The 27,574-nt window shown below is 35.2% G+C and overlaps 1 protein-coding gene across 1 annotated transcript; it reads right to left on the bottom strand.

Moving 5' to 3' along the window:
• Positions 1-998: 998 nt before the first annotated feature.
• On the bottom strand, positions 999-27,574 carry LOC140163317 (uncharacterized). The gene is made up of 12 exons (XM_072186716.1): positions 27,553-27,574; positions 27,159-27,383; positions 26,200-26,295; positions 24,462-24,791; positions 18,139-18,252; positions 16,809-17,081; positions 14,491-14,598; positions 13,404-13,661; positions 12,837-12,935; positions 4,799-5,035; positions 3,299-3,416; positions 999-2,756 (listed from the first exon to the last, which is right to left on the bottom strand). Exons 1-12 carry the CDS (start codon positions 27,572-27,574, stop codon positions 2,501-2,503), a joined length of 2,136 nt encoding a protein of 711 aa, XP_072042817.1. The 3' UTR covers positions 999-2,500.

The raw sequence follows: 27,574 nt of genomic DNA, 5'->3' as shown, positions 1-27,574 counted from the left end.
TGACCAAGTATAATCCAATACAATCAGTAAGTGACATGTTTGCCTCATTCTATTTTCTAAATTGTATAATTTTTTTGTTATAACCTATAGCAAAATGCACTTTCACGTTGGGCTAACTAAATTTGAAATTTTTTCTCGCCCTTCGGGCACAAATGTACAAGTATTTAGTCAAATATATGGCTGTCTACGTCTTCCTTTAAATTGCAATGCTCCTGACGTCTTATACCTATAGGATAGCTAAAACCCCGGGGCTAAAACATAGTCACTGTAGTGCAAATGCCTTCTTCACGGTGAGTTGGGGGCCTCCCAATTTTGGCCTGGCCCAGGGCCCCAAAAAGGTAAATCCGGTGTCTGTATTATTATTAGGCCTACCAATAGATAGATATGGATATTTGCTAATAAGTACAAACAATATCAATCTGACGTCACTGTGATTTCATAATGAAAGGTCACCCTCGCAAAATTGGGAAATTCTAGCTATTATGTACATGATAAACGTTGATTTAAAATGAACTGTACCCAACTTCACCCATTTTTTTTTAATATATTTGCGGATATTTTACATATCAAAGAAATCATAGAAAGCAGTGATAAGTGTTCTGTAGTAGAAATTTTGATAATAAGTGGTTTTAGTCAAAAGATATCGCATTTTCAAGTTATCATCCCATTTTTAGACCGCATGTAACAAAATGCAACTACCATGACTACTATATGTACAGCAAAACCAAGACAAATTAATGTTATTTCGCATTATAATTATTAAATCAATTATATTGATATTCAATTATATACAATGTCAGGTTTGCAAAGATGTTAAATAATACATGCAGTTAAAATGTAATTTTCGAATGTTCAAAAGTACATAGCATAAAGTTATGGTTGATTTACACAGTTGAAGTACGAACATCAATTGTTTTATACCTAAACAATGCGAGTATCGAATCGAGTAAATTTTTTTCAAATATGTCTCAGAATTTTACGCTTTTACGGCAAAAAATAAAACAAAACACGATTTTGCTGTTTAAGCTGATATAGACGCGTTAAGAAAAACAAATTCGCGCGGTGACTTTGAGACATGGCTTCCTTTTTTAGCCTATTGAAAGTTTACACACTTAGATTATGGTTTAGACAACAAGGTTGTTCAGTTCACCCTCTATTTATAACTGTTTAAACGATTCAAAACAAGTGTTCACGATTTTTTTTTTTGTGTAGTTTTGTTTCATGTAGAGAGTAATAGTATATACATTTAAGTATCACAGTTTCATAAACAAATTGAAGATTTTCATCACCAAACACAATTCAATTCCGATCTTAAGTATCCTCCCTGCTACCATGGCGACTGTGCTATATACAAAAAACTGGATTATTTATAATTATAATAGTATGCACTTACAGAGCACTATACAAACCAACATTTATAACACAAAATTAAATAAAAAAATAGATATCTTCAATAAAAAGATAAGTCTTCAACAGAGATTTGAATTGGAACGGCTTCAAAACTCGACTTGCGGTTGACTGACGGTTCAACCGTCAAACAAATTGAACATTTTCATCACCAAACACAATTCAATTCCGATCTTAAGTATCCTCCCTGCTACCATGGCGACTGTGCTATATACAAAAAAATGGATTATTTATAATTATAATAGTATGCACTTATAGAGCACTATACAAACCAACATTTATAACACAAAATTAAACAAAAAAATAGATATCTTCAATAAAAAGATAAGTCTTCAACAGAGATTTGAATTGGAACGGCTTCAAAACTCGACTTGCGGTTGACTGACGGTTCAACCGCGTTCCATTGTTCAGAACAATAGATACCGGCTTCAACCGGATGGATGCAACCAGCCGTCAGCGGGCGATTTAGTGTTGAAGCCGTTCCTAAGTGTTTTGGCATTCCGAAGATAGTGATAACCTGTTCCAAAGCTTGGGTGCTACAACGGAGATAGCGCGATCCCCGTATATCTTTAAAGACCAACATATAATATAATATATGAGTAGGACGAAATATTGTAGTGAGTATTTACTTTGTTTTGTCAAACTAAAATCCAAAATATATTATGTTTTGTTTCTTTAGTTGGTCAGTTGTCTGTTTTTAAAGTGACGAATCAAAGCCATTTTCCCATTATTTTGTCGGTGGCTACACTCGTACTATACTTCAAAGTATAACAATTATTGCCTGGTTCACCGCATCCTGCCGAACACTATCTAACTTAACCCCTTTATATTATATTACTATACAGAGGGCGACATGACAGCACAAAGTCAATTTCTCACTGATATGTTCAATTATGTTTTTGAGAACGGGTCACATATTCGTTCCTTTTAATAACAAGTTGTCAGTTTCACAAAGAAATACCATCGACCATACGAATACGATTGATATAACAGGAGCTTTATCCGTGCTACATGGTTTTTCAATCATAACATCAATCTTAAGGGGTTGTGAAAAGGATCCGTTGGACCTAATAGTCCAGCCTCGGAGTATATTTTAATCTACATTTGCATATGCATATTCTCCGTCGTCATTCTCACTAATGACAAATTGTTCCAAAGGTGGTGGTTGTGGAACAGAAAAAGGTGCCCTGGGTCTGCTCCCATCACGCTCTTCATGCGATGATTGAGAATATGGTATCCTGGTATGGCTTGGCGTATCTGGAGTCATGGTTGCTGGGTTGAGAGCTGTGTAATCCTTATTTGGCTCGGGTTTGAGTTTAGGATCTTCTCGTTGATCTTCTTTATGTGATCTGTAAGACAAATTAATTGTTTTATTTGCCAGGCAAATAAACTTCACCGTATAGCTGTAACCCTATTCAGCTAAGCATTATCTCTACACACACCGTAAACGTAATTAAGTTCTACTTCGACTAATTTTCGACTAAAATTAATCATACAAGATATAATTTTTTATTCAAGGAAAATAATGCTGAAATTATGTATTTATAATATTAAGATAACAGTAATATCTTTTCACATTAATTTGGATCATTTCAACATATTGTCATGACTTATAATATTCAAATTGTAAAGAATAAGAAATTGCATGACCAACGAAAAATTCATGACTTCGCGATTTATCGTGATTTAATTAGTAATTTACGAGCATTACTTTATATATTAGTCATTCAATTAGTCAACATCGAATGAAACCAGCATTGTCTTATTTATGTTGACGTTCAACGTTTGCCACTCAAACTATATTGATGTAGAGTCTCTCTAAAAAGGTATAGATTGTTTGAGTTAAATACTATACTTTCAGACTAACTTAGGCAAAAGAATAAACACTTACGGTTTTGATTTCACAATGTAAATTAGGCATATTATAACAATGATGAAAAGGAGCAGTACCAGGATACTCATTCCAAGAGCAGCAGTGGCAACAACAGAATTGCTTGACAATGGCATACCTAGAGGGACAACATAAATGCCGTGAATGGAAACTATTCAGCTATAAAAAAAAAATGTGTTATTATTTTTTGTTCTAATTCTCCGGCGCCTTCAATTCCCTATTCTAATCATTCTCTTCTCCTCACTTCTTCACTCGTCAGTTTGCTTACTTCCTCGGAGTTTCTCCTCCACTCCACAGTCTTTTCTAGTTCATGTTCTTCTTGACGAGTAGTAGTAATTTTTTCGAATTTGAATAAATAATTGTACTAGGCAATTGTCATTGATGTTGAGCTTTAATCAAACATTATCCCAACACGGGATCTATGAACTGATTCAGATATTAAACCCTGATGTGAACAGGTAGCCTCGAAACATGTAGACTCTTGAGTCCGTATGCACAAAAGAAGTTAGTCTTACTATAGAGATTTGCCCTAAGGAGAAGGATTTCTTTTTGTATTTCCATACCTTATTCTAAATTATTTATAGATCACTTAATAGCAAATACATGTATCTTCATATCAGATGGCTGCAGTTTAATTTTTGGATATTGCTAGGAGTAAAGGATGAAAAGAAGGGATCCCTCCCTAAATCTAACCTCTAGTCAGACCAGGTCTAAACTTAAATTTGTTTTGTGCATATTGGCCTTATTGCATTATTACAATTTAAAGACTCGAGTTTCCTTCAATAGTGACAGACCAAGTATCATCATCATCATCATCATCATCATCATCATAATCGTAATCGACGTCATCATCATCATCATCATCATTGTCATCATCGTCATCATCATCATCATCATCGTAATCGTTTCGTCATTATCATCATCGTCGTCGTCATCGTCTTCATTATCTTCTTCGGTAACATCTTATATACTTTAACATTGAAGTTATTGCAGTTTGTAAGCATAGTCATTGTGGTATTTATAATAACCAATCAACCTTGCTGTGAACTAGTAACCTCAGAACATTAAAGGGAGTCTCCGGCAATCATAACATAATACCTTATATGTTAGAAAAATAACTATCAAGAAAGAATCACGTGGTGTTTTTTTAAACAAACTCATATTGGCCATAAAAACGAATAAAACGGCTTTCAACACGCGATATTCAAATTTCCCGCGCCGAAATTGTCTAAGTGCAATGATGTAATGGTTATTTGTGCTCAATTGTCGTCAGCCTTCATTGTATTACTGGGATCGACGTTATTTCTCTCGACATTTCGGCGCCCGGAAATGTTGAATATCGCGTGTTGAATGGATGTTTTTATTCGTGTTTATGGTCACTATGAGTTTGTTTTAAATAAAACCATGTGATTCGTTCTTGATAATTATTTTTCTTACATATAAGGCATAATGTTGTGATTGCCGGAGACTTCCTTTAAAGCAATATGACTGCGAAGTTACCATCATTATCCCAAATGAAGACACGTGACTCTCCATCTCCTTCAACAGTCACAGATTGTGGAATTGAACTACGGTCAATCGCCACTACAAATTCCTCAACCTCTTCCATCTCTACATCATCTATTATCGTAAATCGAAATTGTGTCATGGATTGTCCAGGTGAAAATGAAACAGTAGGCTGCCCAGGAAAGGTAAAGTCATCGTTGATCACAGCATTTCTTTGCGTTACTGTAAGTCCTTTACATAACACCATTTGGAAAAAATCAATGATAATTTTAAATCAATGATAATTTTAAATCTATATTAAAGGGAGGTGAACTGATATATAATATATAATTTGGAAAATCAGAAATAAAACTTATGTATAACATAAAATGTCGTTCGTTTCAAGCATTAATGCAAAAAGAACTCATCCTTGTAAATGTGACTAATTCGTTATGGAATTACTGACATTTATACAGTGTGATACTGGTAACCATCACGATCCTGTAATAAACTAACATCAAATAAAAGATTTTATTTTTCTCATTAAGGTATTATAATTAGGGAGTTCTACTCCCTATTCCAGAAAAATACGCACTACGTTTTTTGAATAAAAAACTATTATCCTGTTTTGCCAAATGAAACATATATAGCTAAATCCTAGTCCTTTAGTTAGTCCAACTAGCAATGAAAGTCAAATATTAATATTTAGCCAATTTTTGTAAATGAGGGCCAAAAACATGTGTTTTTATGGTGTTTTTCGCATGCTGTAACAATCAAGCACAAAGACTTTGGGAAAAGACATGTTTCATTCTTATAACCAATCATTTAATTAAAGTAACACAAAAAAGTGAAAATTAGAGCAAAATTTCGTCATACACAAGATTTTGAATGCTTAGACTTGTTCTAGAATTTTTGTCAGAAAACATGCCGAAAATGCATTTTTGTGGCTCTTTTTCCAAGAAATTAGTAAAATATGTAAAAGTTATTTTTTTTTCTTTTAACTCCAGTTAGGACTAAATGAATGATTGGAATTGAGCTATGTTGCGTTTGGCATAATATTTTTTTAATCCCTAAAAAGTAGTGCTGTATTTTTCTGGAATGGGGAGTAAATCGGTATATTTCCGAAGGTATCATCGACAAACTGTTGAATTGTTCTCAATCGTGGTATACCATATCATAGTTGAGACTAATTCAACAGTTTCGATGATTTCTTCGGAAATATAACGATTTTGAATGTCTAATTTCAATATGGTAATTATGAAAATATGGGCCATATACCAAATTTGCATTTTGATGGGGGTAGAGTGGATGGATGATGCTGTGTGATGTGCCCTGAACAATTTAATTTAATTATTTAACTTTGCAAGCTGAAAGTATGTCATGAGAAGTGTGAGACAAGGGGAAACACCTTGGAAGTTTTCATGCAAGAGTTTGTGTGTTACGACAAGTTTTAATAAAATATCATAGGGGATTTTCCATACCGCTAAATGTCAATCAATCAATCAATTTTATTTTATCCATTCATCAAGCAACAAGCAACAATATTCATCAAGCTACAATAAACAATGAATTATACAATTATGAAAATTATAAATATAAATATATACACAGTGTACATTGAAAAAGGTAAATATCAATGAAAAACTTACATGGGCAAGATGATGGATGAGGACACTGCTAAACGCAGAGCGTGAGGTGCAGTGCCCTCGACCTAAAGTTACAACTGGAAACAAAGAACTACAAATAATAATAAATTATACAAGGTAAAAATTCAGAGTGGTACAAACTTCATGCACTCAGCATAATAATGTACAAAATAGTGAAAAGCAAAAAGTTAAAGCCAAAATGCTGCTCAATGGAAATGTAGAAATAGTGGGCCTATAATAGGCCCTATACTGAATAATACCAAAAAAATGAGGGTGCTGACAACAAAATGTGCTTACATGATAGCAAAAGACGATAGAGACCCAAATGAATAGTAGTAAATTGTGAAACATGATGGGAAATTACGAATCACTTGGCATATATATTTTCCAAGAAGATATTTTTCATGTGCTGCTTGAAAACAGCAACCGAGGGTGCATTTTTCGGAGTTGATGGTAAATTATTCCAAAGTAATGCACCTTGGATTCTAATGGTGTTATATGCAAGGCACGTGTTGGTTTGATCAATATGGATATCGCCTGCATGACGAGTGTTGTAATTATGCACATCACTGTTAACAATAAAGTAATTATGATCAAGTAGGTCGTTGGGGAGGAGACCATGATAAAACTGATACATAAAAATCACAAGTTGGAGAATGTACAAATCATGTATTTTTAATGTTTTCAGAGATGAAAAAGTGGGTCAGAATGTGCTAACCAGAGCGAGTTAGTGCAGGTTCTGACAAGCTTCTTTTGCAACAGGAGAACAGAGTCACGGTGTGAATTGTTCTTATCAGCCCAGATAATTGCACAATAGTTTAGGTAAGGATAAACCAAAGAGTTATACAGGGTTGGTAATGACTCAATTGGGAGAAATTGCCTAACTTTTCTGATGATGCCATTATATTTAGAGATGATGTTACAAACGTGAGTGGTGTGGGACTTCCAACTTAAATTATCATCAATTAGGATCCCCAAGAATTTAGTAGTGTTTACTTGACCTAATTGTTTGTTATCAATATTAACTTTGATCTCAATGTTAGGATTTGGATTATATTTATTTTTAAATATCATGTAATTAGTTTTACTTACATTTAGTGACAGCTTGTTTAATTTAAACCAATTGGAAATTATTTCAAGATCTTTATTTAGTAAAGTTTCAAGGCTAATAGGATCTTTATTGGTACAAATTATATTAGTATCGTCTGCAAAAAGTATAAATTTAAGTGTAGAAGAGCAGTTGGGCAGATCATTTATGTAAAGGAGGAAAAGTAAAGGACCCAGGATCGAACCCTGAGGAACTCCACAATGGATGGTAATAGGGGGGGATTTTTTCCCATTGAAGACAACAAATTGTTGTCTGTCCTTTAAATAGTTTTTAATCCACAAATTGGAAGTTCCTCTAATGCCACAGTGGTAAAGTTTTTGAATGGTCAAGGGTGTCGAAAGCCTTGCTTAAATCAAGGAAGATACCAACTGTGCATAGTTTCTTGTCAATTGCAGTGGTTATAGTGTCATACAGGTTATTAATGGCCATGTAGGTGGAATGGTTTTTGCGAAAGCCAAATTGGTTTGGACTGAGAATTTTGTGCTTAGTAATAAAGTCAAGGATCCGGTTATAAATGATCTTTTCAAGCAATTTTGAAATAGATGGCAAGATAGAAATAGGACGATAATTGGTAAACGTATGTTTGTCACCAGATTTAAAAACCGGATTCACTTTGGCCGTTTTCAATTTTGATGGAACAATACCTGTTGACAAGGAGCTATTAAAAATATGTGTGATGACATCAAGAATTTCGGGGATGATCTGCTTAAGAAGGTTTGAGCTGACGCCATCAATACCGCAACTGGTGCTGGTCTTAAGGGAATGCGTAATTTCTAGAACTTCCTGGGTAGAACAAGGTAATAAAAAAAGGGAGTTTAACGGGGACTTAGAAGTTTTAATTTGGTCCAAAATGGAGATATTAGGAGGAGGATTTTACTTGCAAGAGATGGACCTATATTAGTAAAGAAATCATTAAATTTCATAGCAATTTTATTGGGATCTTTAATTACATTGCCATCATCATCAGTAAAATGGCTAGGAGGTTTAGTGGTTTTATTCCTGCCTAGAATATTATTGAGAGTTTGCCACGTCTTCTTCATGTTATTCTTATGAAGATTAAGCTGAAAACTAAAGTGGTTTTTCTTAGATGTGCGTAGTAGGGAGTTTAGTATATTGCGAAATTTTGTGTATTTAAGTTTATTTTCAGGATTAGGTTTAGCCAAGTATTGTTTATATAATTTATCTTTAGTGAAGATTGACTTTATTAGCCCAGGTGTTACCCAAGGTTTTTTGGGGGTTTTGCGCTTACTAACTTTGGATGTTTTTATCGGGCAATGGGTATTTAGTAATTTTTTTAGTTTAGTATCAAAAATATTATAAGCTATGTTAGGTTAGATTCCTATAAACTTCATTCCAATTAGTTAACGATATACCATTCTTAAGACCTTTGATATTATCAGTCTTCAATTGGCGCTTCTCAAATATTTGGGTGACTGGCTTCACATGGCTGCTAGAGTTTATATTTGATGTGAAGGTAAAATTGGGAAATGGTCAGAAATATCAACAACTAGGACACCAGAATTGATCTTAGCAGTCATATCGTTGGTCAAAATATTATCAAGAAGAGTTGCGCTATTTTCAGTAATCCGTGTAGGTCTATCAATGCAGGGAAAGAAATTATTAGAATAGATTAGATTAACAAATTCAGACACTTTATTATTAGAACCATGTTTAAGTAGATCAAGGTTGTAGTCTCCAGCTACGTAACAAATCTTGCGTTCTTTATTGATGATATCAAAAACTCTGGCAACATCAGAAAAGAAGCTATCCAAATTAACTGTGTCTGGGCGATAAATGACCCCTATGATAGAATTAGGAGTTTGCTGGTTATTGAATTCAATGAAAACGGAATCGCAGTTATCACACTTGATGGTAAGATCATCTCTAATCATGAACTCAATGTTGTTATCAATAAAAAGAGAAGCCCCTCCCCCTCTTTGATCGGTTCTATGAGAATTAACAGAAGTGTAACCTTCCAAATCAATGAGATTTGCGTCACAGTTAGATCTAAACCAAGTTTCCGTGAAGGCATAGATATTGAAATGATGATCAAATGTCGATAGATAATCAATTATATCATTGGCATGTTTGTTGAGACTACGGATGTTCATGTGAAACAGTGATAGCTTACAGAGATTTGGGTTATGAACCTGATTAATAGATAAGCTGTTATAATAGTTACAGTCACATTGCATAATTTGATCAATATTACAATCATCATCAGTTTCAGTAGAGTGGGTATTGAGGGTACTATTAAAACGAAATGGGTCAAATCTTAAGGAGGATACAAAATCAGACATAGTGCAAACAAATAGGGACAAATAACAATATCAAAATAAAATAATTATAGGAAAGAAATTTTAACTAAGACTACAATTTAAATCCAAATCAAGAGATTTGAATGGTACAAAATCAGGAGAGTTTGAATAGAGCTCTCCAAAAACCACACACAATAATTAAATAGTTTAAAAAAATGTGAATTGGGTGAAACAAATTTCGCGATGCCAAATGCAAAGCCAAAATAACATTGAGAGCCAATATGTTATGACCAATAAAGTTGGAGCCGGTTAATGGAATGGGACAACTGCAACAGTGTACATCAAAAAAGTCGGATGGCCATTGGAAAAAGAGTGGCTGGTGGTGAAGCGAGCAGGAGATGGAACCGAACCAATTTGGTATACACTGAGGCAATTTATTCCACAGGCACTGATCGATAACATAGGGAAAACATAGAGAGCAAATTAGCAAATCTAGAATTACCAGCATGTCAACAAAGGAAATATAACAATGTGAAAAATAGAGCACTCCAGGATCCACAAAAATAAATAATACTTGATGAGTAAACAATAATTAATACAGTCCCAATCAGCATATACAGTTAAACAATAACAAAAAATGATATAGTGAGGGCACTGGTAAAATAAAACATAATATAATGGCAAGGGAATGGGGGAAGGCAACATTGGACACCAAACGGTTAAAACGAATGCTGAAGACTCCGAGGAGTAGCTGGCGAGGCGAGCATAAGAACAAGAGAACACGTTTGGTGAACAATGTAGCAAAGTGATTCCACAGAATGACAACGCTTTGGTCAACTGTGCTTTTATTTTACTCGGAAACATGGGATGTAAAAACAAGAGGGTGACATGGTGAAAATGAAAATAATAAAGTACTGCGTAAGCCCAGATATAGTTTGGCAGTTTCATGAAATACATGAATAGTGAACACACAAATTATCATTATGGTAAACTAAAAGAAAATATCAAAATGGTCAAATGGGGAAACTGCAACAGTGTACAACAAAATCCATAGGCCAGAGGAACGGGAGGCCAGATGATGAGGTGAGCAAAAGAACCACAAATAACCATTTTGGTGTACACTGAGGCAGTTAAGTTCCATAGAATGACATGCTTTATAGTCAACCCATGCTTTTATTTTGACTAAACAGGGAAAATAAAAAACATTAGGAGAAACAATTGCAAAGAATGCAAAAAAACAAATCTAGAATTACCAGTATAGCAACAAAGTAAATATCAGTAACAATGTGAAAAATAGAGCACTCCAGGATCCACAATAAATAAATAATACTTGGTGAGTAAACAATAAATAATCAATGCAGTCCCAATCAGCATATAAACGGTTAAACAACAACAAAAAAATGATATAGTGAGGGCACTAGTAAAATAAAACATACTAAAATGGCAAGGGAATGGGAGAATGCAACATTGGACACCAAACGGTTAAAACGAATGCTGAAGACTCCGAGGAGTAGCTGGCGAGGCGAGCATAAGAACAAGAGAACACGTTTGGTGAACAATGTAGCAAAGTGATTCCACAGAATGACAACGCTTTGGTCATCTGTGCTTTTATTTAATGTTCAGTGCATAGTTACACCATCAAGGGGTTCCCTGATAACAGATTGTGAAATGGACACAATTTTGGAAATTCCCCAGGAAGTAAATGTGACAGAATGGTCTATTAATAGATCGTGTGTATTAGGTGAAGATTTGGTTTGACAGAATGCCATTGGAGATTGCAAAACTCCACATGTGTGTGTTAGTCTTCGTGCTTCCAAAAAGACGTACATTTTAACCAGTTTTCATAACCAATAATTGAGTAATTTTAACACAGCGACGAAGGAGAATTTTTAGTACACAAATGTGCTCTTCCTCATCGAAGGTTTAATGTTCTTCTGTCGACTTACTGGAGTCTGGTATTTTAAAATAACACATATGTCAAATACAGTGGAGCAATGCAGAAAAAGCCTGTTCCCTGGAGAAAGAGTGATTGGTGAAAGAAACACCATATTTGGAGAAAGCAGCGCAAGGAGAGCATTGTTTGGAGTAAGCAACACCATTTTTGTGTGAGGATTTTATTTGCAAGGATATTTATCAATGCAAGTGTACAATGGACTTCGCTGATTTTCGCAGGACAAATGAATAAGGATATATACATCAGCCGTCCAGAACAACTCTATGTTATCTTCAAGAAGAAGAATGCTGGCTATGTACTAATTAGTTAAAAGAGTGATTATTATCATTTGACTATTTATGTATATGCATTTGTTGTCATATATTGTACCGTCATATTTTCCTTTCAAGTAAAGACTTAGATTTTGTGAGCTTAATCAAACGGTGTATTTGTGTTGTGCATTCATGTGAGGTCGAGTAAAAGGTGACTTTGGCCTGGAGTCAAGTACGTCTCGTAACATGCTGTCAATCAGATTACCCACCTTTAATAGAATCTAAGAGGAAATGTATTTTACTAAAAGGGAATGGAAGCCATTGTTTGGCAGGATAAAAATAAAATATGGCAAATGTGTCACATGTGTCAAATAAAATTAAAGAGCAGATAGTTTATGTGGTTTTGTTTATTTGAGTCGGCAGACTTGCTTTATGTGAGAATTAATCTTACTTAAAATAACCACCATTGTCGGCGTCGGGGGTGTCATAGGTCATTTTCCGTAAACTTGGGCGTTGACCACCCGGTTTCCCCATTAACCAATCAGAAACGATGTAAGAAAGGCATAGGTGCTGGGATATGGATAATATTAATGTGACATTATTGTTCTATAGTCTTCTAACACAATATTAGACGTCAGAAAGTACATGCACGTGTAATACTGTTACTGCATGTGAACTCATATTATCGCATAGGTCCTAATCATGCAACCGTCATGTATATTGGAATGGATATCATTTAAGTAATGCTTTTGACCTTTTTTATTTTTTTTTATATATTTTTTTGGTTTTTTAAATGAAAGTAAAATGGTGAAATACTCGAATACTTTATACTTTACCTAAATCAAGCGCAGTTGCAGAATCCCCACTTCGCAACACAATTATGTGAAACTGACCAACAGATTCGGGAACCGTGTGTATACTCGAAGCAAATGACACTGTTGTCAGTAGAAAATAAACATGGTATTAGTAATGATGTATTAGCCATAAACTGAAATTATGAAATTGTAGCTACCCGTGTTGATAACAGAAATAAATGTTACTGGCAACATGCGTCAAATTAATATCAAAGCACAAACTAAACAACATAAATCTTATGTTCCTAATAACATTAGACTACATTCATTCAGAAGCAAAAGACTAGAACTGTTGCACACCTAAAGTTATTAGGGGTCAAAAGTTGCAGTTTTAAGTTTTAAGCGCCATTTGTGGTTGAACTAGGCTACTTTTAGAGCCCCACAATTCTGTAGGGGTCTAGAAAATTCTCTTGTAAAATGAGAATAGATCTCGTCCATCCTATCTAGTCCATCGTAGTTAATATTTGCCCAAAAATTCAGTTTGTCTAATTATTTAAAGTTCCCCTTGAATTATATTTCAAAATGTTACCTTAAAACGAACTGACTCACCAGATTTTTCGTCATCAAGGATATTCACCGTTGCTTTACTAATCTCTCCTAAAGCATGACCAGAAAGAGCTGCAGCTGATGGGTCAAGGAAATCTATGGATATCTGCAATTGTTCTGTCTCTTCAACATTAACATCATTATTTATAATCAGAACAATGGTTTCAGCAACTTCGTTTGCTGCAAATGTTATACGTCCATTGGTTGGTACAAAAGATGAGAAATCAGCTGATGAGGTTGTGACAGAGACTGCGGTTACTTCTATGGAATTGAAATGCATGTTTTGTAAAAAAAGGTTCAATAATACTGTAGACATGTTCCTTTCACTGTTAGACAGTTTCTACACCATATACACCCAGATCGGGTGACTTCCTCAATCTTGCGATGATTCGCTGGGTTTCCCTAGGGTGCATCACGATGCCTTCCTTGCGATTCTTATATCATGGCCAGGAGATATTACCTGTGTGGTCCCTCTTTCTGATCCATTAAAGTGCCTAATTTATGCATCTTGTGTATTTGTGCGAGTCCTTTTCCAGTACCTTGACATAACAGCATTATATCCTTTAAATCACACATGTGCATTATCCGTTGTTGAGAATTGTGCACCATAGGGATGATGAGAATTCTCGCAGATCATCGCATTACTGAGGAAGTCACCCGACCTGTGTGATGAAGCTATCTAACAGCGAGTAGCACTTTGGATTTGTCTATAAAATTATTGATCTCAATCAAACAAGCCATCCAATTTTGAAAACTGGACGTTGAATGTACACTCTTGATTGGCAACTTTTCCAATATGTCAGCGCTCTAATCGGACACAATAGATGAATAGATGTTGTAGCCCGTTGGTCTATTGTATTGTAAGTTTATTGAGCTTGCTTGCGACATGTTTGTACTGTTTTTGATTTAATATGTTTTGGGGTTTTTTGGTAGTTTTTTTGTAAGGTAGTATTTTTCTCAGTTTTGTATGGTGGGTCAATATTTTGCAGGCTTGTTGCATTTCGTTGTAACTCCTCCATCTTATTGTTATTTTCTATTTTGTATGTTTATTTAATGATGGAAATGAGGGCAGTGAGTGTGTATGACTTACGAATAGTTTCTGTGTCAGAGGCATCCCCTCTTCTTCGAACCCTGATTTCAGCTAAACCATCATCCTCTCGCACCCAGTACTCTGGACTTTCAACATAATATTCTGCGCCTATGCAATATAAGTCGGTTCAAGGGTTGATTAAGAAAAAAATAATAATAATAATTATAGATGTCGTCATTAACTTGCCCAGTATACAAAGCGTACTAATATATTGCTATATAAAATGATTAAATTATAACAACATGTAGAATGATAGTGTTCTGTTTTGAGGAGCGACGTAACTTACGACGCCATCACGGCGTCTTCATTTAGCCATTTAGCGTAATGAAAGACAGCATTAAAAAGACAAGTTTCCGTCTGACGTTATCTTTCAAGCAAAATCGAGCACGGTTTGTTTACAAGTGTCGCGATGATAAGTTGCTGAAAGCGGCGGTAAACAGGGCGCCTTATGGTTAGTTTTGAACCTTGAAATATACAGGGTGTTCAAAAAAAACAATACCCTCATTGCGCAGTCTTTCCCCCTATTTTTGAAAAGTTGTTTAAAATATTTTGGTATTTAAAGAAACCTTTATTCGTTAGCGTTAATAAACCGCAACAAATATTTCAATAGACTCACAACTTTTGAAGATAATGCTCTTTTGAAGAAATGTACTCGTTTTTCTATCATTATGTCTACGGCGGAGGTTTGGCTGTTTCAAAGATTGAAAAAGGAATACACGTGCCGTGTATGAAAACGTTAAATAAGCTTATACATACGTTATACAGGGTGTCCCAGAAAAAAATTACCGGGCGCATGAATTTGGACGTAAGTCGAGAAATCGACATCAAAATCCAAAACTCTAAGAATCAGCGTGTAGTCCATCTTATCCTGCATCTTATATGCTAATTGTACTTGAATCGGTTGACTGATTGCGAAGAAATGAGCGATTACATAACGCATGCGTCAATTCACTTCATTCTAAGTTTGAAAGAAAGATCATTCAACACAATGCGCACTACATGTAGTGGTTATCTTCATGGGCTTCGTATTTTGTACCGTAAAATCCTTTTCGTTCTTTTTAATAATCTTTTTCTTGCAAAACATTTAATTAGATTTTGTTCAAATTTGAAACCTGCACGATATTGAAAATGAAAGCTTGCATATAAGATGATGCTCGGTACTTGTAAATATCTTTTTTCGTTTATGTTGATATAAATGTTGCATAAAGAATTATTGCATAAAGAATTCCATCTGGCTTTAAAAAATTCTCACACACATTAATGTTTTTGGAATATTTCCAAGGAATTGGTTTTAATCTTTTAAAACTTTCCACATGTTCATTGTCATTTTTGGCTCAAATATTCTTTGGAAAGTTAAAATATAACATATTTGCACAACATAAAGAATTAAATTTGGAAAGCTTCCAATTACAGAAACGTTATCTCGGACAAGCTGTTATTCATCTCCAGTGAAAGCATGAACACCGTCGGATTATAAAATAGATAATGTGGACTAAATTTAATGAGATACACACATTTTAGGAAGCGGTGACCGAGTATGAAAAAGAGCCAGTTGATCAAACTTGGAATGAACTGCATTGATGCACGCATTATGTAATTGTTAATTTCTTCGCAACTATTCGACCTAACCAAATAACATTTTGATATGTTATGCACAATAAAATAGGCTATGCGCTGCATTTTATTTTTTGGGATTTTGATGTCTAGTTCTCGACTTACGTTCAATTCTATTCACTCGGCATTTTTTTCTGGGACACCCTGTATTATTTGTCTGCAGGATCAGATCGCGGTACTTTATGTGACCCGTACTCACAAAATCCACGGAAAATTGTCCAGATCACGATTATTTTCACCCAAAAGCGGCTTAATTTTATAAATACCAGCCTGTTGTCGTTTGTTAATGCTAATTCAGTGCTAAGAATTCTACATATTTAACTTGTGGGGTGGATACTCAACACAAATACCCATACCGGAAACACCCCCCCCCCGTTCAAGACCCAAAACAGGTCATTTTTGATAATGTCGGAAGAAAGACAAAGAAAAGACCCCTAAACTACCCATTACTCACTTTTCTTTCCCTTTTTCAGGCGATTTCCCACCCGAAAGCCAAGCAATCCCTTAATTTGTACTCTTCATGGTACCCCCTTTTTACCTGTTCGCTGCTCAAAAAGACCTTCTTTTACCGGTAAGCGGTCAGCTCCCAAAGACCCACTACCTCACAATTCCGGGGGACCATACCCATCAAAAATGTTTGATGTGCCCCGCCCTCCCCGTGCCGTGTTTGATGTAGCTGTATTCAAAGCGATATTACTATGTACCATTTAGCAACTGGCCGCCATCCGCTTCAAAATCATCATCATAGATGGTCACAGTAGCTTTACTCAACTCTCCCACACCTACTTCACCAAAATTGCTGCTGACAGATATAGTGACCACAAAGTGTTCCACGTCTTCGATGAAGCTATCATCTAGAAGAGATAGCGTGATGGCTTTTGATTCATCCGTAGATTCGAATCTTAGTTGACCGCTGTCTGGAATAAAGCCGCTAAAATCTGCGCCCGACACAGCCGATTGGTTGGTTGCCAAAAACGCTACATGCAAGGTAAGAAAAAACATATTAATAAGTTAGTCCCTTAGAATGTGTATCCACGTGGCGAAAATGCACTGATTTGTAGATGGGTATGCTACATTAAGACAGGTATGAAATAAAATATACATTACTACTAAAACGTGTTATGGAACAATGACGATTTTCATCTAATTTAATGATCAGTGTGTCCCTGAAAGAACTGTATCGTCGGAAACTTAACGGTTAAGATATTTCAACATAACTAAATAACTGGCATTTACTTTTTTAATTTTGACAACTGACCCCACCGTTCTTGAAGTATAAGATTTTTACGAAACTCCTTAATTTTTAAACCTTTCCACGGATTCAAGAATCAATCGAATGCTCTGTATTCGGAGTGTTGATCACTGCGCATCATCATCGCATGAGTCGTCTATTGCCATTGATAGATACTCCGTGGAACGGATTGAAAATAAGTTCGTAAAATTCTTTTATTTCAAAAACGGAGCGGTCAATTGTACAAAAAGTATGCGATAGCGGATATATTCCTCAACCAAATCGGTTATTTATTTATGTTTGGTTTATGCCTTAAAATAGCCAAATAAATCATTTCCCGACGATAAGTTCTTTCGGGGACACCCTGTATTACAAACATATATGTTGTTTTTATCCACCTGAAATAAAGATGGCACATTTTTGGCCGTAGTAGACTCCAGTCCCTACTTAACTTTGCTGTTGGCCGGCTATAGCTCTGGGTCATATAGTATCTTCTTTACGTCTTCACAGCACAAATACTACCAAAATGTCAGTGTTGAGTAAATCCAGGGATAGGAAAAGTTCTTTGATTTGGATGGGTTTCCGTGCTCATGCCATGCAGGGCTAACTAGAGTAATTTGATTGGTTGGCATGGTTGGGGACAACCCCTATACAACATCTAAATTGGGAATTTTATATTATATTTCAACCCTTTTTCATACCCTTTCTCGTTTTTTGAGCGTCCCACACCAGCAAATCTTGCAGGGTGCATGTCCTCATGTTTCTCAATATTGTTAAATATGCTAGTAAATATGATTACTTACAAACATCTACGTATCCGTTTCTTGGGATTATGCCATTTCTGTGCACAGTCAGTGTAATTGAACCATCGTTTTCATTAACGAAGTAAATTGTAGAATCTAAATAGAATCGTGCCACTGAAAAACAGACGATCCTAATCTGTCAATAAAGCCACTTGCTTCTTATAATAAATTATTGTTTTTACCGTTTGTGTACACACGGATGCCATATACGCTAGTGTAGTCGGGGTTGGATAAGTGAATCTGTAAGCAAGATTCTCGGTTAGGCGACGAAAAAAGAAAACCCTGTTCTACGGGCCCGACCGACCCAGATTTTGAAAAAATTGGGTCCAACAAATTTCCTGTACAAATGAATGCCGACCCAGATTTTGGAAATTTCAGTAACAATTTTCTCAAATTGCAAATTATTTAAAGATTTTGGCGATTTTTTGGGTCATTTAAAAAAGAAAAAGGCCGACCGACCCTACTTGAAAGGTCCGTTCGCCCGTAGAACAGGGTTTCTTTATTTCGTCGCCTAAGGGTTAATGTTACTATGGGGGGGTAGGCCACTGCTTACTCAAAATGGCCAAGAATTATAAAAAATACTGGCTATTTTAGATTTTTGGTGCCCGGAATACATTTAATTTCACATAACTCTAATAGCTAACGTTCATACCCCATCCCTTTAATGGGGAAACTTAGGCAGGCGATAAAGGGAAAATATATTTACTTTAGCACTGAGCCCTGTGCAATACATATCGCCCGGACTTATATTTGCTCAGACCATGAGTATTTGCTTATTGACCAATTACCAGGAGAAAAGTCAATAACGGGTTGCCCTTTATCTGCTAACTTGGTTGAACCTGGTATGGTGGTATACAGCTGTATTGAACTTTGTTGAACCTGGTATGGTGGTATACAGCTGTATACGTTACGTTCAAGTCAATGTTCAATAAATGCCAAATGTTGCTAGCAGTAAAATAATTAAATAGGCCTACTGCATGCAATGACAATAAAAAAAGTTTATGATGTCGTCATGCATAGATCTTAAGGTGGTATTTGCGGCATATTATAGAAATTAATAAATGGCTGAGACAAAACCGTTTGTCTTTCAGAAGATTTTTAGGTATGTAATTTGAAAATAAATTATTTGAGTTTGATTTGTTATAGGTTTAATTCGTTGTAGGCCTAATTTTTTCATTAATAGTATACTCTTTATAATATGTGACCGTACACCACGAATGAGCCGTAATGTCCTCAATTGTATTCTGAGTTACAGTGTAAAATGGGCATGAAGGTCGTATTCATAGGTACCTCAATTTGGTGCTACGTGTACCTCATTTAATGAGATACACGTAGCACCAAATTGAAATACCTATGAATATGACCTTCATGCCCATTTTACACTGTAACTCAGAATACAATTGAGGACATTTACGGCTCATTCGTGGTGTACGGTCACATATAGATATTTTATTACTTTCAGAAGATTTTATTTTCATTTTGATTTTAAGTTAATAGTATGATCGCCACATCTCTAAGACGGAAAATAAAGTACTAGTTTTAATAGCCAGAGTGACATAAAAAGTAGAAATACAATGCATGAGGAGGTACATTATTGGCATTCAACATGTTCAAAATAAAATAATTTTATACAGAGGGTGAACTTGTTCAACTGATAAAAAAATTTGGTAGATGTCAGCATGAAATTATTTTTAGGTATATATACTTTCGTTGACTAAATTATAATTCTATTCAACTGGACTTACTATTTATGATGGCTACGGTATCACGTCATATCCATGACGCATCATCAGGCCGAGTGATCTTGAATTGGCTCTGTATTCTTGACCTGTGACGTCACGATGGTAGAAGTGACGTCACAAGAATACAGATTCAAGATCACTCGGCCTGATGATGCGTCATGGATATGACGTGATACCGTAGCCATCATAAATAGTAAGTCCAGTTGAATAGAATTATAATTTAGTCAACTATTTGATCTACCTGGATGATTGATAATATTCATAAATATATACTTTCGTTAACGAATAACCGGAGCAACATGAAAAGTAGAAATATGGGGGAGACTCACTATTGGCATTCAACAGAATGAACTAATGGATGTTTTCATTCAAGTGCAAATTATGTTCTAAGTAGCTTAAACTTTAATAATTGACAAGAACCTATTCATTTTTTTAATCAAATTTTATTCTTTTCTTGTCATTTTGATGAGAATATCCGATTCATTTTGAAGAGAAATATGTTCATTTTGCAGAGAAATCTGTTATATCACCAATTCCCCATCCGAATAGCTCCTCATGTAGAGTGTAGCCATAATACTCATATTATTTTTAACATGCATAGAGCACTTCCAAAATGCCTCAAATACCACCTTAATGCGAGAGCTTTTAAAAAACGACTGGTTTGGAGATTATGGCAGCGAACGAGGAAGAGCGAGGTTTATAAACAATATTTTTGAAAATATGATTTTTCACTAATCACACTGATTTAGCCATGTCAAATCGGTATAGACTACATTTACACTTTATTTAGTATTCATTGAAAATATTTAAACAGATTTATTGTAACACAAAAAGTCGGGTCAAGTGGGGTATGAAAAGTCGGGTATGAGAAGTAGGGTCACCAATTGTACCAACCCCATTAAGACATAGATGTAACAATGGAGCACGTGTGGCCGAGTGGATAAGGCGCCCGATTCATAATCCATAAGTTGCGAGTTCGAGCCCCGCTCGCGCCAACGTGTTGTGTCCTTGGGCAAGGCACTTTATCCTAATTGCCTACTGGGTGATGGGGTTAGGCTGGATTGGATGTTTGTATAGTTGTTTGTTTCATTGTTGCAATATTGGCGCTGATTAAGCTGCTGCCTGCAAATTGCATTGTGTCTGTTTAGGTGTGTTTAATGTACAATTCTAGCCATTTGATCTGCGGGTCACCATTAGAGTTTGAAATAAAACCTTCCTTTTTTTTTAAAACAAATTGTTATACGTTTATGAACATTAATAAATAGATGTATAGAGGATGTTACGCTTATGAACATGATTTTCAACATTGTTAACAATATTGCTAGAGCTTGCTAGTATGTCAACAAATGAAAGTTCTGTAATTTCTTGAAATTCTTCAATACTAAATTATTTTGAATGTCATCAAATTGTAAATCTCTAGTCACATTTTCGATGTATTAACAACTAGCTATGTAGCAAAGACGTTAACTTCATGTACAAAACATTACTACGCTCTTATTTTGTAAACATTGTATGTATACCCATAGCTACATTAATCAACAATAAATGTTCTGTAATTGTTCCTTATCCTTCATTTCTATTAGACTTTCAGTGTATTAGCAAGTAGATGTATATATGAATAACAGATGTTATTCGTTTGTAAACACTTTATTTCATAAACATCTAGGAAAATGAACGTTCATTGACTGTTAGGCTAAGTAAACGTTACAGGATAATATGTATTCAAATTCTGCCTCAAGGTTCCTGCTTAAATTGTGTTCAAGAATCAACTAAGATTTATTTGGCCCCCCTTTTGCCAGTAAATAGGCTGTCATGAATTATCCAGTGTATTTTTATTATACGTGCCCGGTCTTATCACTTGGTACACAATAGCTCACCAATCTGAAAGCCTGCTTTAATCACAATGGTCAGAATTGAATAGCCAAAATGATTAGACAAATAGGCTACACTGTCCATACACTGACTACAGTCTCATTGCAAGATCATAGGCTAAGGACCGTAGTCCTTGTCATTTGAGGTACGTAAAAACATACTCATTATGATCGATGCGAATTATAGAAACAGTTCAAATAATAAAATAACTACACCTTTATCTTGACACTTCCTCATTTGTTCGCCCTGTTCCTTTTAAAAGGAATTTTTATTCTTACATGACATACCTACCGCACTGTCTGTGATTTTTTCTAAAGAGGGGCGTTTATTGGAAGTAAATTTTAAGTGAAAAAAAAATTAAAATTGGGTTACATTTTCTGATGGTGCTCATGTAGAAATGAGGGATTTAAGACCGGTAATAGGCTTATCGGACATAACACGCCGGACATACGCTGGCGAAGTCACGTTATTAATCGGATTAATTACCATAGCAATAGGTGAAAACAATTATTTTGAACATATCGCGCTGTACTACAAGCAGGTTACACTCATCACCTGTGTATGTCTGCAATCATAGATTGAATACAATAATGGTCTTTTCAAAGATACTAATCTTACAGGTGCAAGTAATCAGCATGATTCACCTATTGCTATGGTAGTTAATCCGATTATTACGTAACTTCGCCAGCGTATAGCGCTATTGCCGACTAATGTGGACGCGCTAAGGGATTAGCGGAAAATATTTAATTCGATCGGACATAAGCCTAGATAAAATATTACCGGTAATAAGTGCATGTGTGAACACAGCTTAAAATTCCCGCCATGGACGCATTATTTCACGTTTCTGGCGGGATAGACTCAGCTATGGATGCCATTGATGTGTTGGAATGCGTGAAATCGGATTCCTCTATATATTAGCATAGATGAACTCCTGGATGGGGCAGCTTTAATTAGCACGAGGCCGCATTGATATGTATATAGCGTATTGTTATTTAAATTTGTGCCCAGACGTATTGAGGGCGACAGTCATGTTATCCAGACGGAGAATGGCTGCATATGCCGGGCATGTCAATTTGCTGAGTGAAGGCTGATATTAATCACCTTTCTGTATAGGTAATAAGCTAGTATATTTCGTGTACCAGTTGGTTATAACAAAAAATTAGTATATTAAATATATTAAATGTATAAACTTTGAAATTTACATGAATTTGAAGAGCAGAGCTTCGAAATGTAGCTAAGTCAGGTGATGTGAAATTCTGCTGCGTGACCCCTCTGCGTGGTAGAATTATATTCATAAAACATTGAATTTAACAGATATCATGGGTAGCCAACCACGATTTATCAGCATTTAAAATATATGTTAATTAACAAAGATAAATAATAAAGAGTACAAATGGCAATTAACTAGTAAACAAGCCTGAAATCTTAAAATGTTGCCACGTGATTTCCCGAACACATGATATGTCAAGATGTGACCACTATTCATATTTACCGTAAATATTTGGAGTATGCTTGCACATCATGCACATACACTGTGCATTTCTTTACTTCCGTATAAAATCAATAATTCATGCTGGGAGCCAAGTAACATTGTCTGCTCATAAAACATTGAATTTAACAGATATCATGGGTAGCCAACCACGATTTATCAGCATTTAAAATATATGTTAATTAACAAAGATAAATAATAAAGAGTACAAATGGCAATTAACTAGTAAACAAGCCTGAAATCTTAAAATATTGCCACGTAAATATTTGGAGTATGCTTGCACATCATGCACATACACTGTGCATTTCTTTACTTCCGTATAAAATCAATAATTCATGCTGGGAGCCAAGTAACATTGTCTGCTCAGTGCAGATTGGTATTTTATTTTACTTGAGAGCATAATAGAATTACATAAAGACGAATAAGGCGCCATGATGGAAGGTCAGGTCGGGTATCAAATGTTATTATGACTTAAATACTACTTGTATTTCCCACCTTGTCTCTGTCACATATTTCCTTCATATCATTGCCCGCAAGTCCTAATTTTGACTTTGCTATTGCAAAATGTCATTTCATATCAAATTAGTAGACTTTCTTTGAAAAAACATATCACTGGTGCCTGATGGGAATACCCGTCCGCCATTTCATTAAACTGGATCGTTTTCGCCTGTTTTGTGCCCAGATGTATTGGGGCGCGCTATACTCTCATTGAACAGGCAAAGTTCGCAAAACTAACAACGTTGTTATTTGCCAAACTCAATTAACATGATCCAAGGGGTCGAACATGAATTATTCATAATGAGCTATAACGGATCGATAACTGGCCTTACTTTCTAGCTAGTAAACCAGCTGAATTTTTCATAGATTTTGCGTTGCTAATAGAACAACCGTGAATTTAGTGTCACCCCCTTGATATTAGGTAAGAACTGTATATTTCTTGTTGAGACAGAACTTGTACAGAAAGGCACGCCTATTGAGATCAATATAGATGCGTCTAATGCATGCATTAACCCTGTCGGGTGGAGTATATTTGTTCCAGTCACAATCCTTTAAATTTACATATTATCAGAAGTTACAGCTGAGACCAACCCACCTTGCGTAATGATAGAAACAGTGTCAAAATAAGTGATATGACCTATGTAAATAAAAATAAAATAGTTCGCAAGAGTGTTTTTGTTTCGCTATATAATTCTAGATATTATATTAGAGAACTATCTTACATGGACTAATGTCGCATTCATCGCCTAGGCCGTCGCTATCGATGTCCGCCTGGTCTACATTAACCACTTTTACACAATTGTCACAATCATTTGGGATCCCATCACCATCAATATCATCATCACATGTATCCGCGATGCCATCGCCATCTGTGTCGTATTGGTTTAAGGCGAATGTAAAAGGGCACGTGTCGTTAGCATTTGGTACTCCATCGTCGTCGATGTCATTGTCACAAGCATCTCCCTCAACGTCGCCATCGGTGTCTGCTTGATCATCATTCGGTGTTGATGGACAGTTGTCCATATCATCTTGTATTCCATCACCGTCAGCGTCTGAAATATAACAACCCAGAGTTATTTAATTTATACCTTTAATAGTAAGGTCTCTTTAAGGGGGGGGGGTAACCCTATCGGTTTGAACTGTCTTCAAACTTACGTACAATTTCAATTGATAAAACTAGAACATTTTCAGCGTAAAAGTGAATAATTAGCACAATTAGCAAGCCAATAGGTTGATACGCGTGAATTGCATTATGGTCCGGCATCCAGAAACAGCACTCCCTTCGAGTGCTTCGCCATACCACTACGCCCATCGTTCTTGTGACAAAATATTTCATTCTTTTTTTAAATTTTAATTCGACCTTGATATAATTATTTCCTTTTAATTTTTTTGTATTATCATCATGTACATTTCACACTTTTCTTTTCTTTTATGATTTGTTTTCATTTAAAAAAAATGATTTTTTAAAATACTATTTTTAATTAACTAATTAATTAATTAATTAATTTTGTAGTGGGCATTTTTTCTTTTCTTTTTTTCATGTTCCTCGTATCATACTTGACAAGATAAGGTCTTGCTTTCTATTTGTTTCGCCCTTATGTATTTCTTTATTTATGTTTTAAGCGTATTATCATTATAGCGCCCTCTATTATTTGGACCTATTTCAGTTCGTGCGAATTGGTATGAGGTAAAACAGTTCTTATTCACAGATTCATCCTTTCCTACCCAGAATGTCGAAGGTGGTAAAAGTGGTATACCATAATTAGCTTTTTTTGTAATGATTTCTCCGGAAATAAATACATCGAATTGGATCGTCAAATTTCAGGATGGTAATGAGAAAAATATAATCTATTATATGATACCAAAAACTCATCAACAATAAAAAAAAATTGGGGGATGATGCTGTCGATCGGCCTACGGACCTTTAATAAGCCACAAATTATTTCTTTTTCACTATTCAATTTATGTCTCCTTAGTCGTACGATTTAATAGGGTAGTGATATGCTGAATTTTAATGTTTTGCATAAAAACAACGACACCAACAAATTTAAGGAAAAATGAAGAAAGAAACAATGAACAATGAACAACAGAACAATCCAAACAAAAACGAAAATATCAAATAGATGTATGACGTAGTACATTCAGCTCGTAGACTGTACAATTACAATTATGTATTTGCGATTATTTTGTCATTTAAAAATATCATTGCAAATTATATACAGGGCTAACTTTATTAATTACCAATATGCCGGAATAGGTGTGAATTGGGACATTTCTCTGCTTCATCATTTTATTCATTTGTTTAAAGTAGTTTAAAAGTGGAATTCCCAAAATTTTGATTGTATTCCTTTGTAGGAAAAAAACACCTTTTTTGTCTAGATTGTTAAGACTAATAGGGTTGGTCCGGGGAGGACAAATAAATCTTTGTTACATTTAAAAGATAAAATATTTTTCATTTACCGTTTATTTCGCACAAGTTGCCAGCAAACCCCACAAAACAGGCACACAGACCTCCCGCAACACAGATCCCACCATTAAAACATCCGGGTGCACAGTCTGTTACAAAACATAAAAGAGTTATTGAAATAGAAACAAAAGAGTGTGTTTAGTTGTACAACCATTACATGGGTCAAAACCGAAAAATCGGCAGTACTTGGAAAACATCGTGTCGCACACATTGAATTCTATTTTTCACGAATGCTTTAGCTCGCATCGCGAATTTCTTTTGCAAAGTCAAACAACCAATCCACATGCACAAAAATGGTAATCTTTTTTAATCTTGGATTAAGTCGTTTTGTAAACCACTGGAGGTGTTTGAGGAATATTTGGTCAAAACACAGTGTCGCAAATGAAATATTCTTGAATATTAATGTCGCTCGTTCTTAACCAAATATGCATTTAATTTACCTGGAGAGTCAGTGTCCTTTATAATGACCATAGTTTTATATAAATCACCAACTGTACCATTAACTGGATCATGTGTGATAAGAAAATGTTCGTCATGTTCCATATAGGTATCCTATGCATTGAAACATTTATTGAAACTCGCGAAGCCAGGATCAACTCCCCGAGTTTCGTACGGGTTACAACGAGACAAATAGCAGTAAGTTCCCGAAGTAAGTTCCTTTTTCTAGGGGGATTCGATGCTAACACAAGAGCGTACTAACCACTGCTGGGGTCTGAAACTAGCGGCGAGTGATCAACTTGGAAAATTGTCAAAAATATCAAGCCAGACTATAATAATGATGGTTTATCCTTTTTGATTGTTTAATCTTATCTTCAAATTCAAGAGACAAAGCTGTTAGAAAACTGAGAAACTAACCATCAAAAGTCTATGTAAAACCACATACGGGTAAATTGATCTAAAAAGTTTTCCACTGTCACTTTCAATGCATGAAATGACACCAAGCATCACTTACTCGTTGCATCATCATCTTTGATGCAAATAGTTGTCGTAATGTGGCATGGTGCAAGGCTCCCTGTTGAAGGATCTGAAATAGTTATTTCAAAGCATTCTGTTTCTTCAACATCCGTGTCGCCGACTATGACTACATCAAACGTGTTCTCGACGTCAGTGTAAAATAGACTGTAATTCGGGACTGTATAGTCACTGCTATTTGTATTGATATCCAATACATTAAGGTCTAGAAAAAATTGAAAAATTCATCATAGTCACTTTGAAAAAAAAATATTGGCAAGACACGGTTATTCTTAAAAAGCATCTTTTACCTAGAATATACTGTCAGTTTAAAATATCCTAGCCTTCAAAAGATCGACGATAAGTTCTAACAAACGTGTTCTTCTTGTGCTCACTTACGTATATCTGCATACGCAT

The sequence above is a fragment of the Amphiura filiformis genome, chromosome 10 (genome assembly GCF_039555335.1).
Source record: "Amphiura filiformis chromosome 10, Afil_fr2py, whole genome shotgun sequence".
NCBI lineage: Eukaryota > Metazoa > Echinodermata > Ophiuroidea > Amphilepidida > Amphiuridae > Amphiura > Amphiura filiformis.
The sequence above is the reverse complement of the archived record's forward strand: the minus strand, read 5'-3'. Positions and strand labels throughout refer to the sequence as shown.

Coding starts and splice junctions, on each gene's coding strand:
- LOC140163317 (XM_072186716.1), bottom strand. CDS start 27,574: ATGCGTATGCAGATATACGTAA. Junction 27,384..27,552: donor GCGTATGCAGATATACGTAA/GTGAGCACAAGA, acceptor AATTTTTTCTAG/ACCTTAATGTATTGGATATC. Junction 17,082..18,138: donor AAACGGATACGTAGATGTTT/GTAAGTAATCAT, acceptor CCTTGCATGTAG/CGTTTTTGGCAACCAACCAA.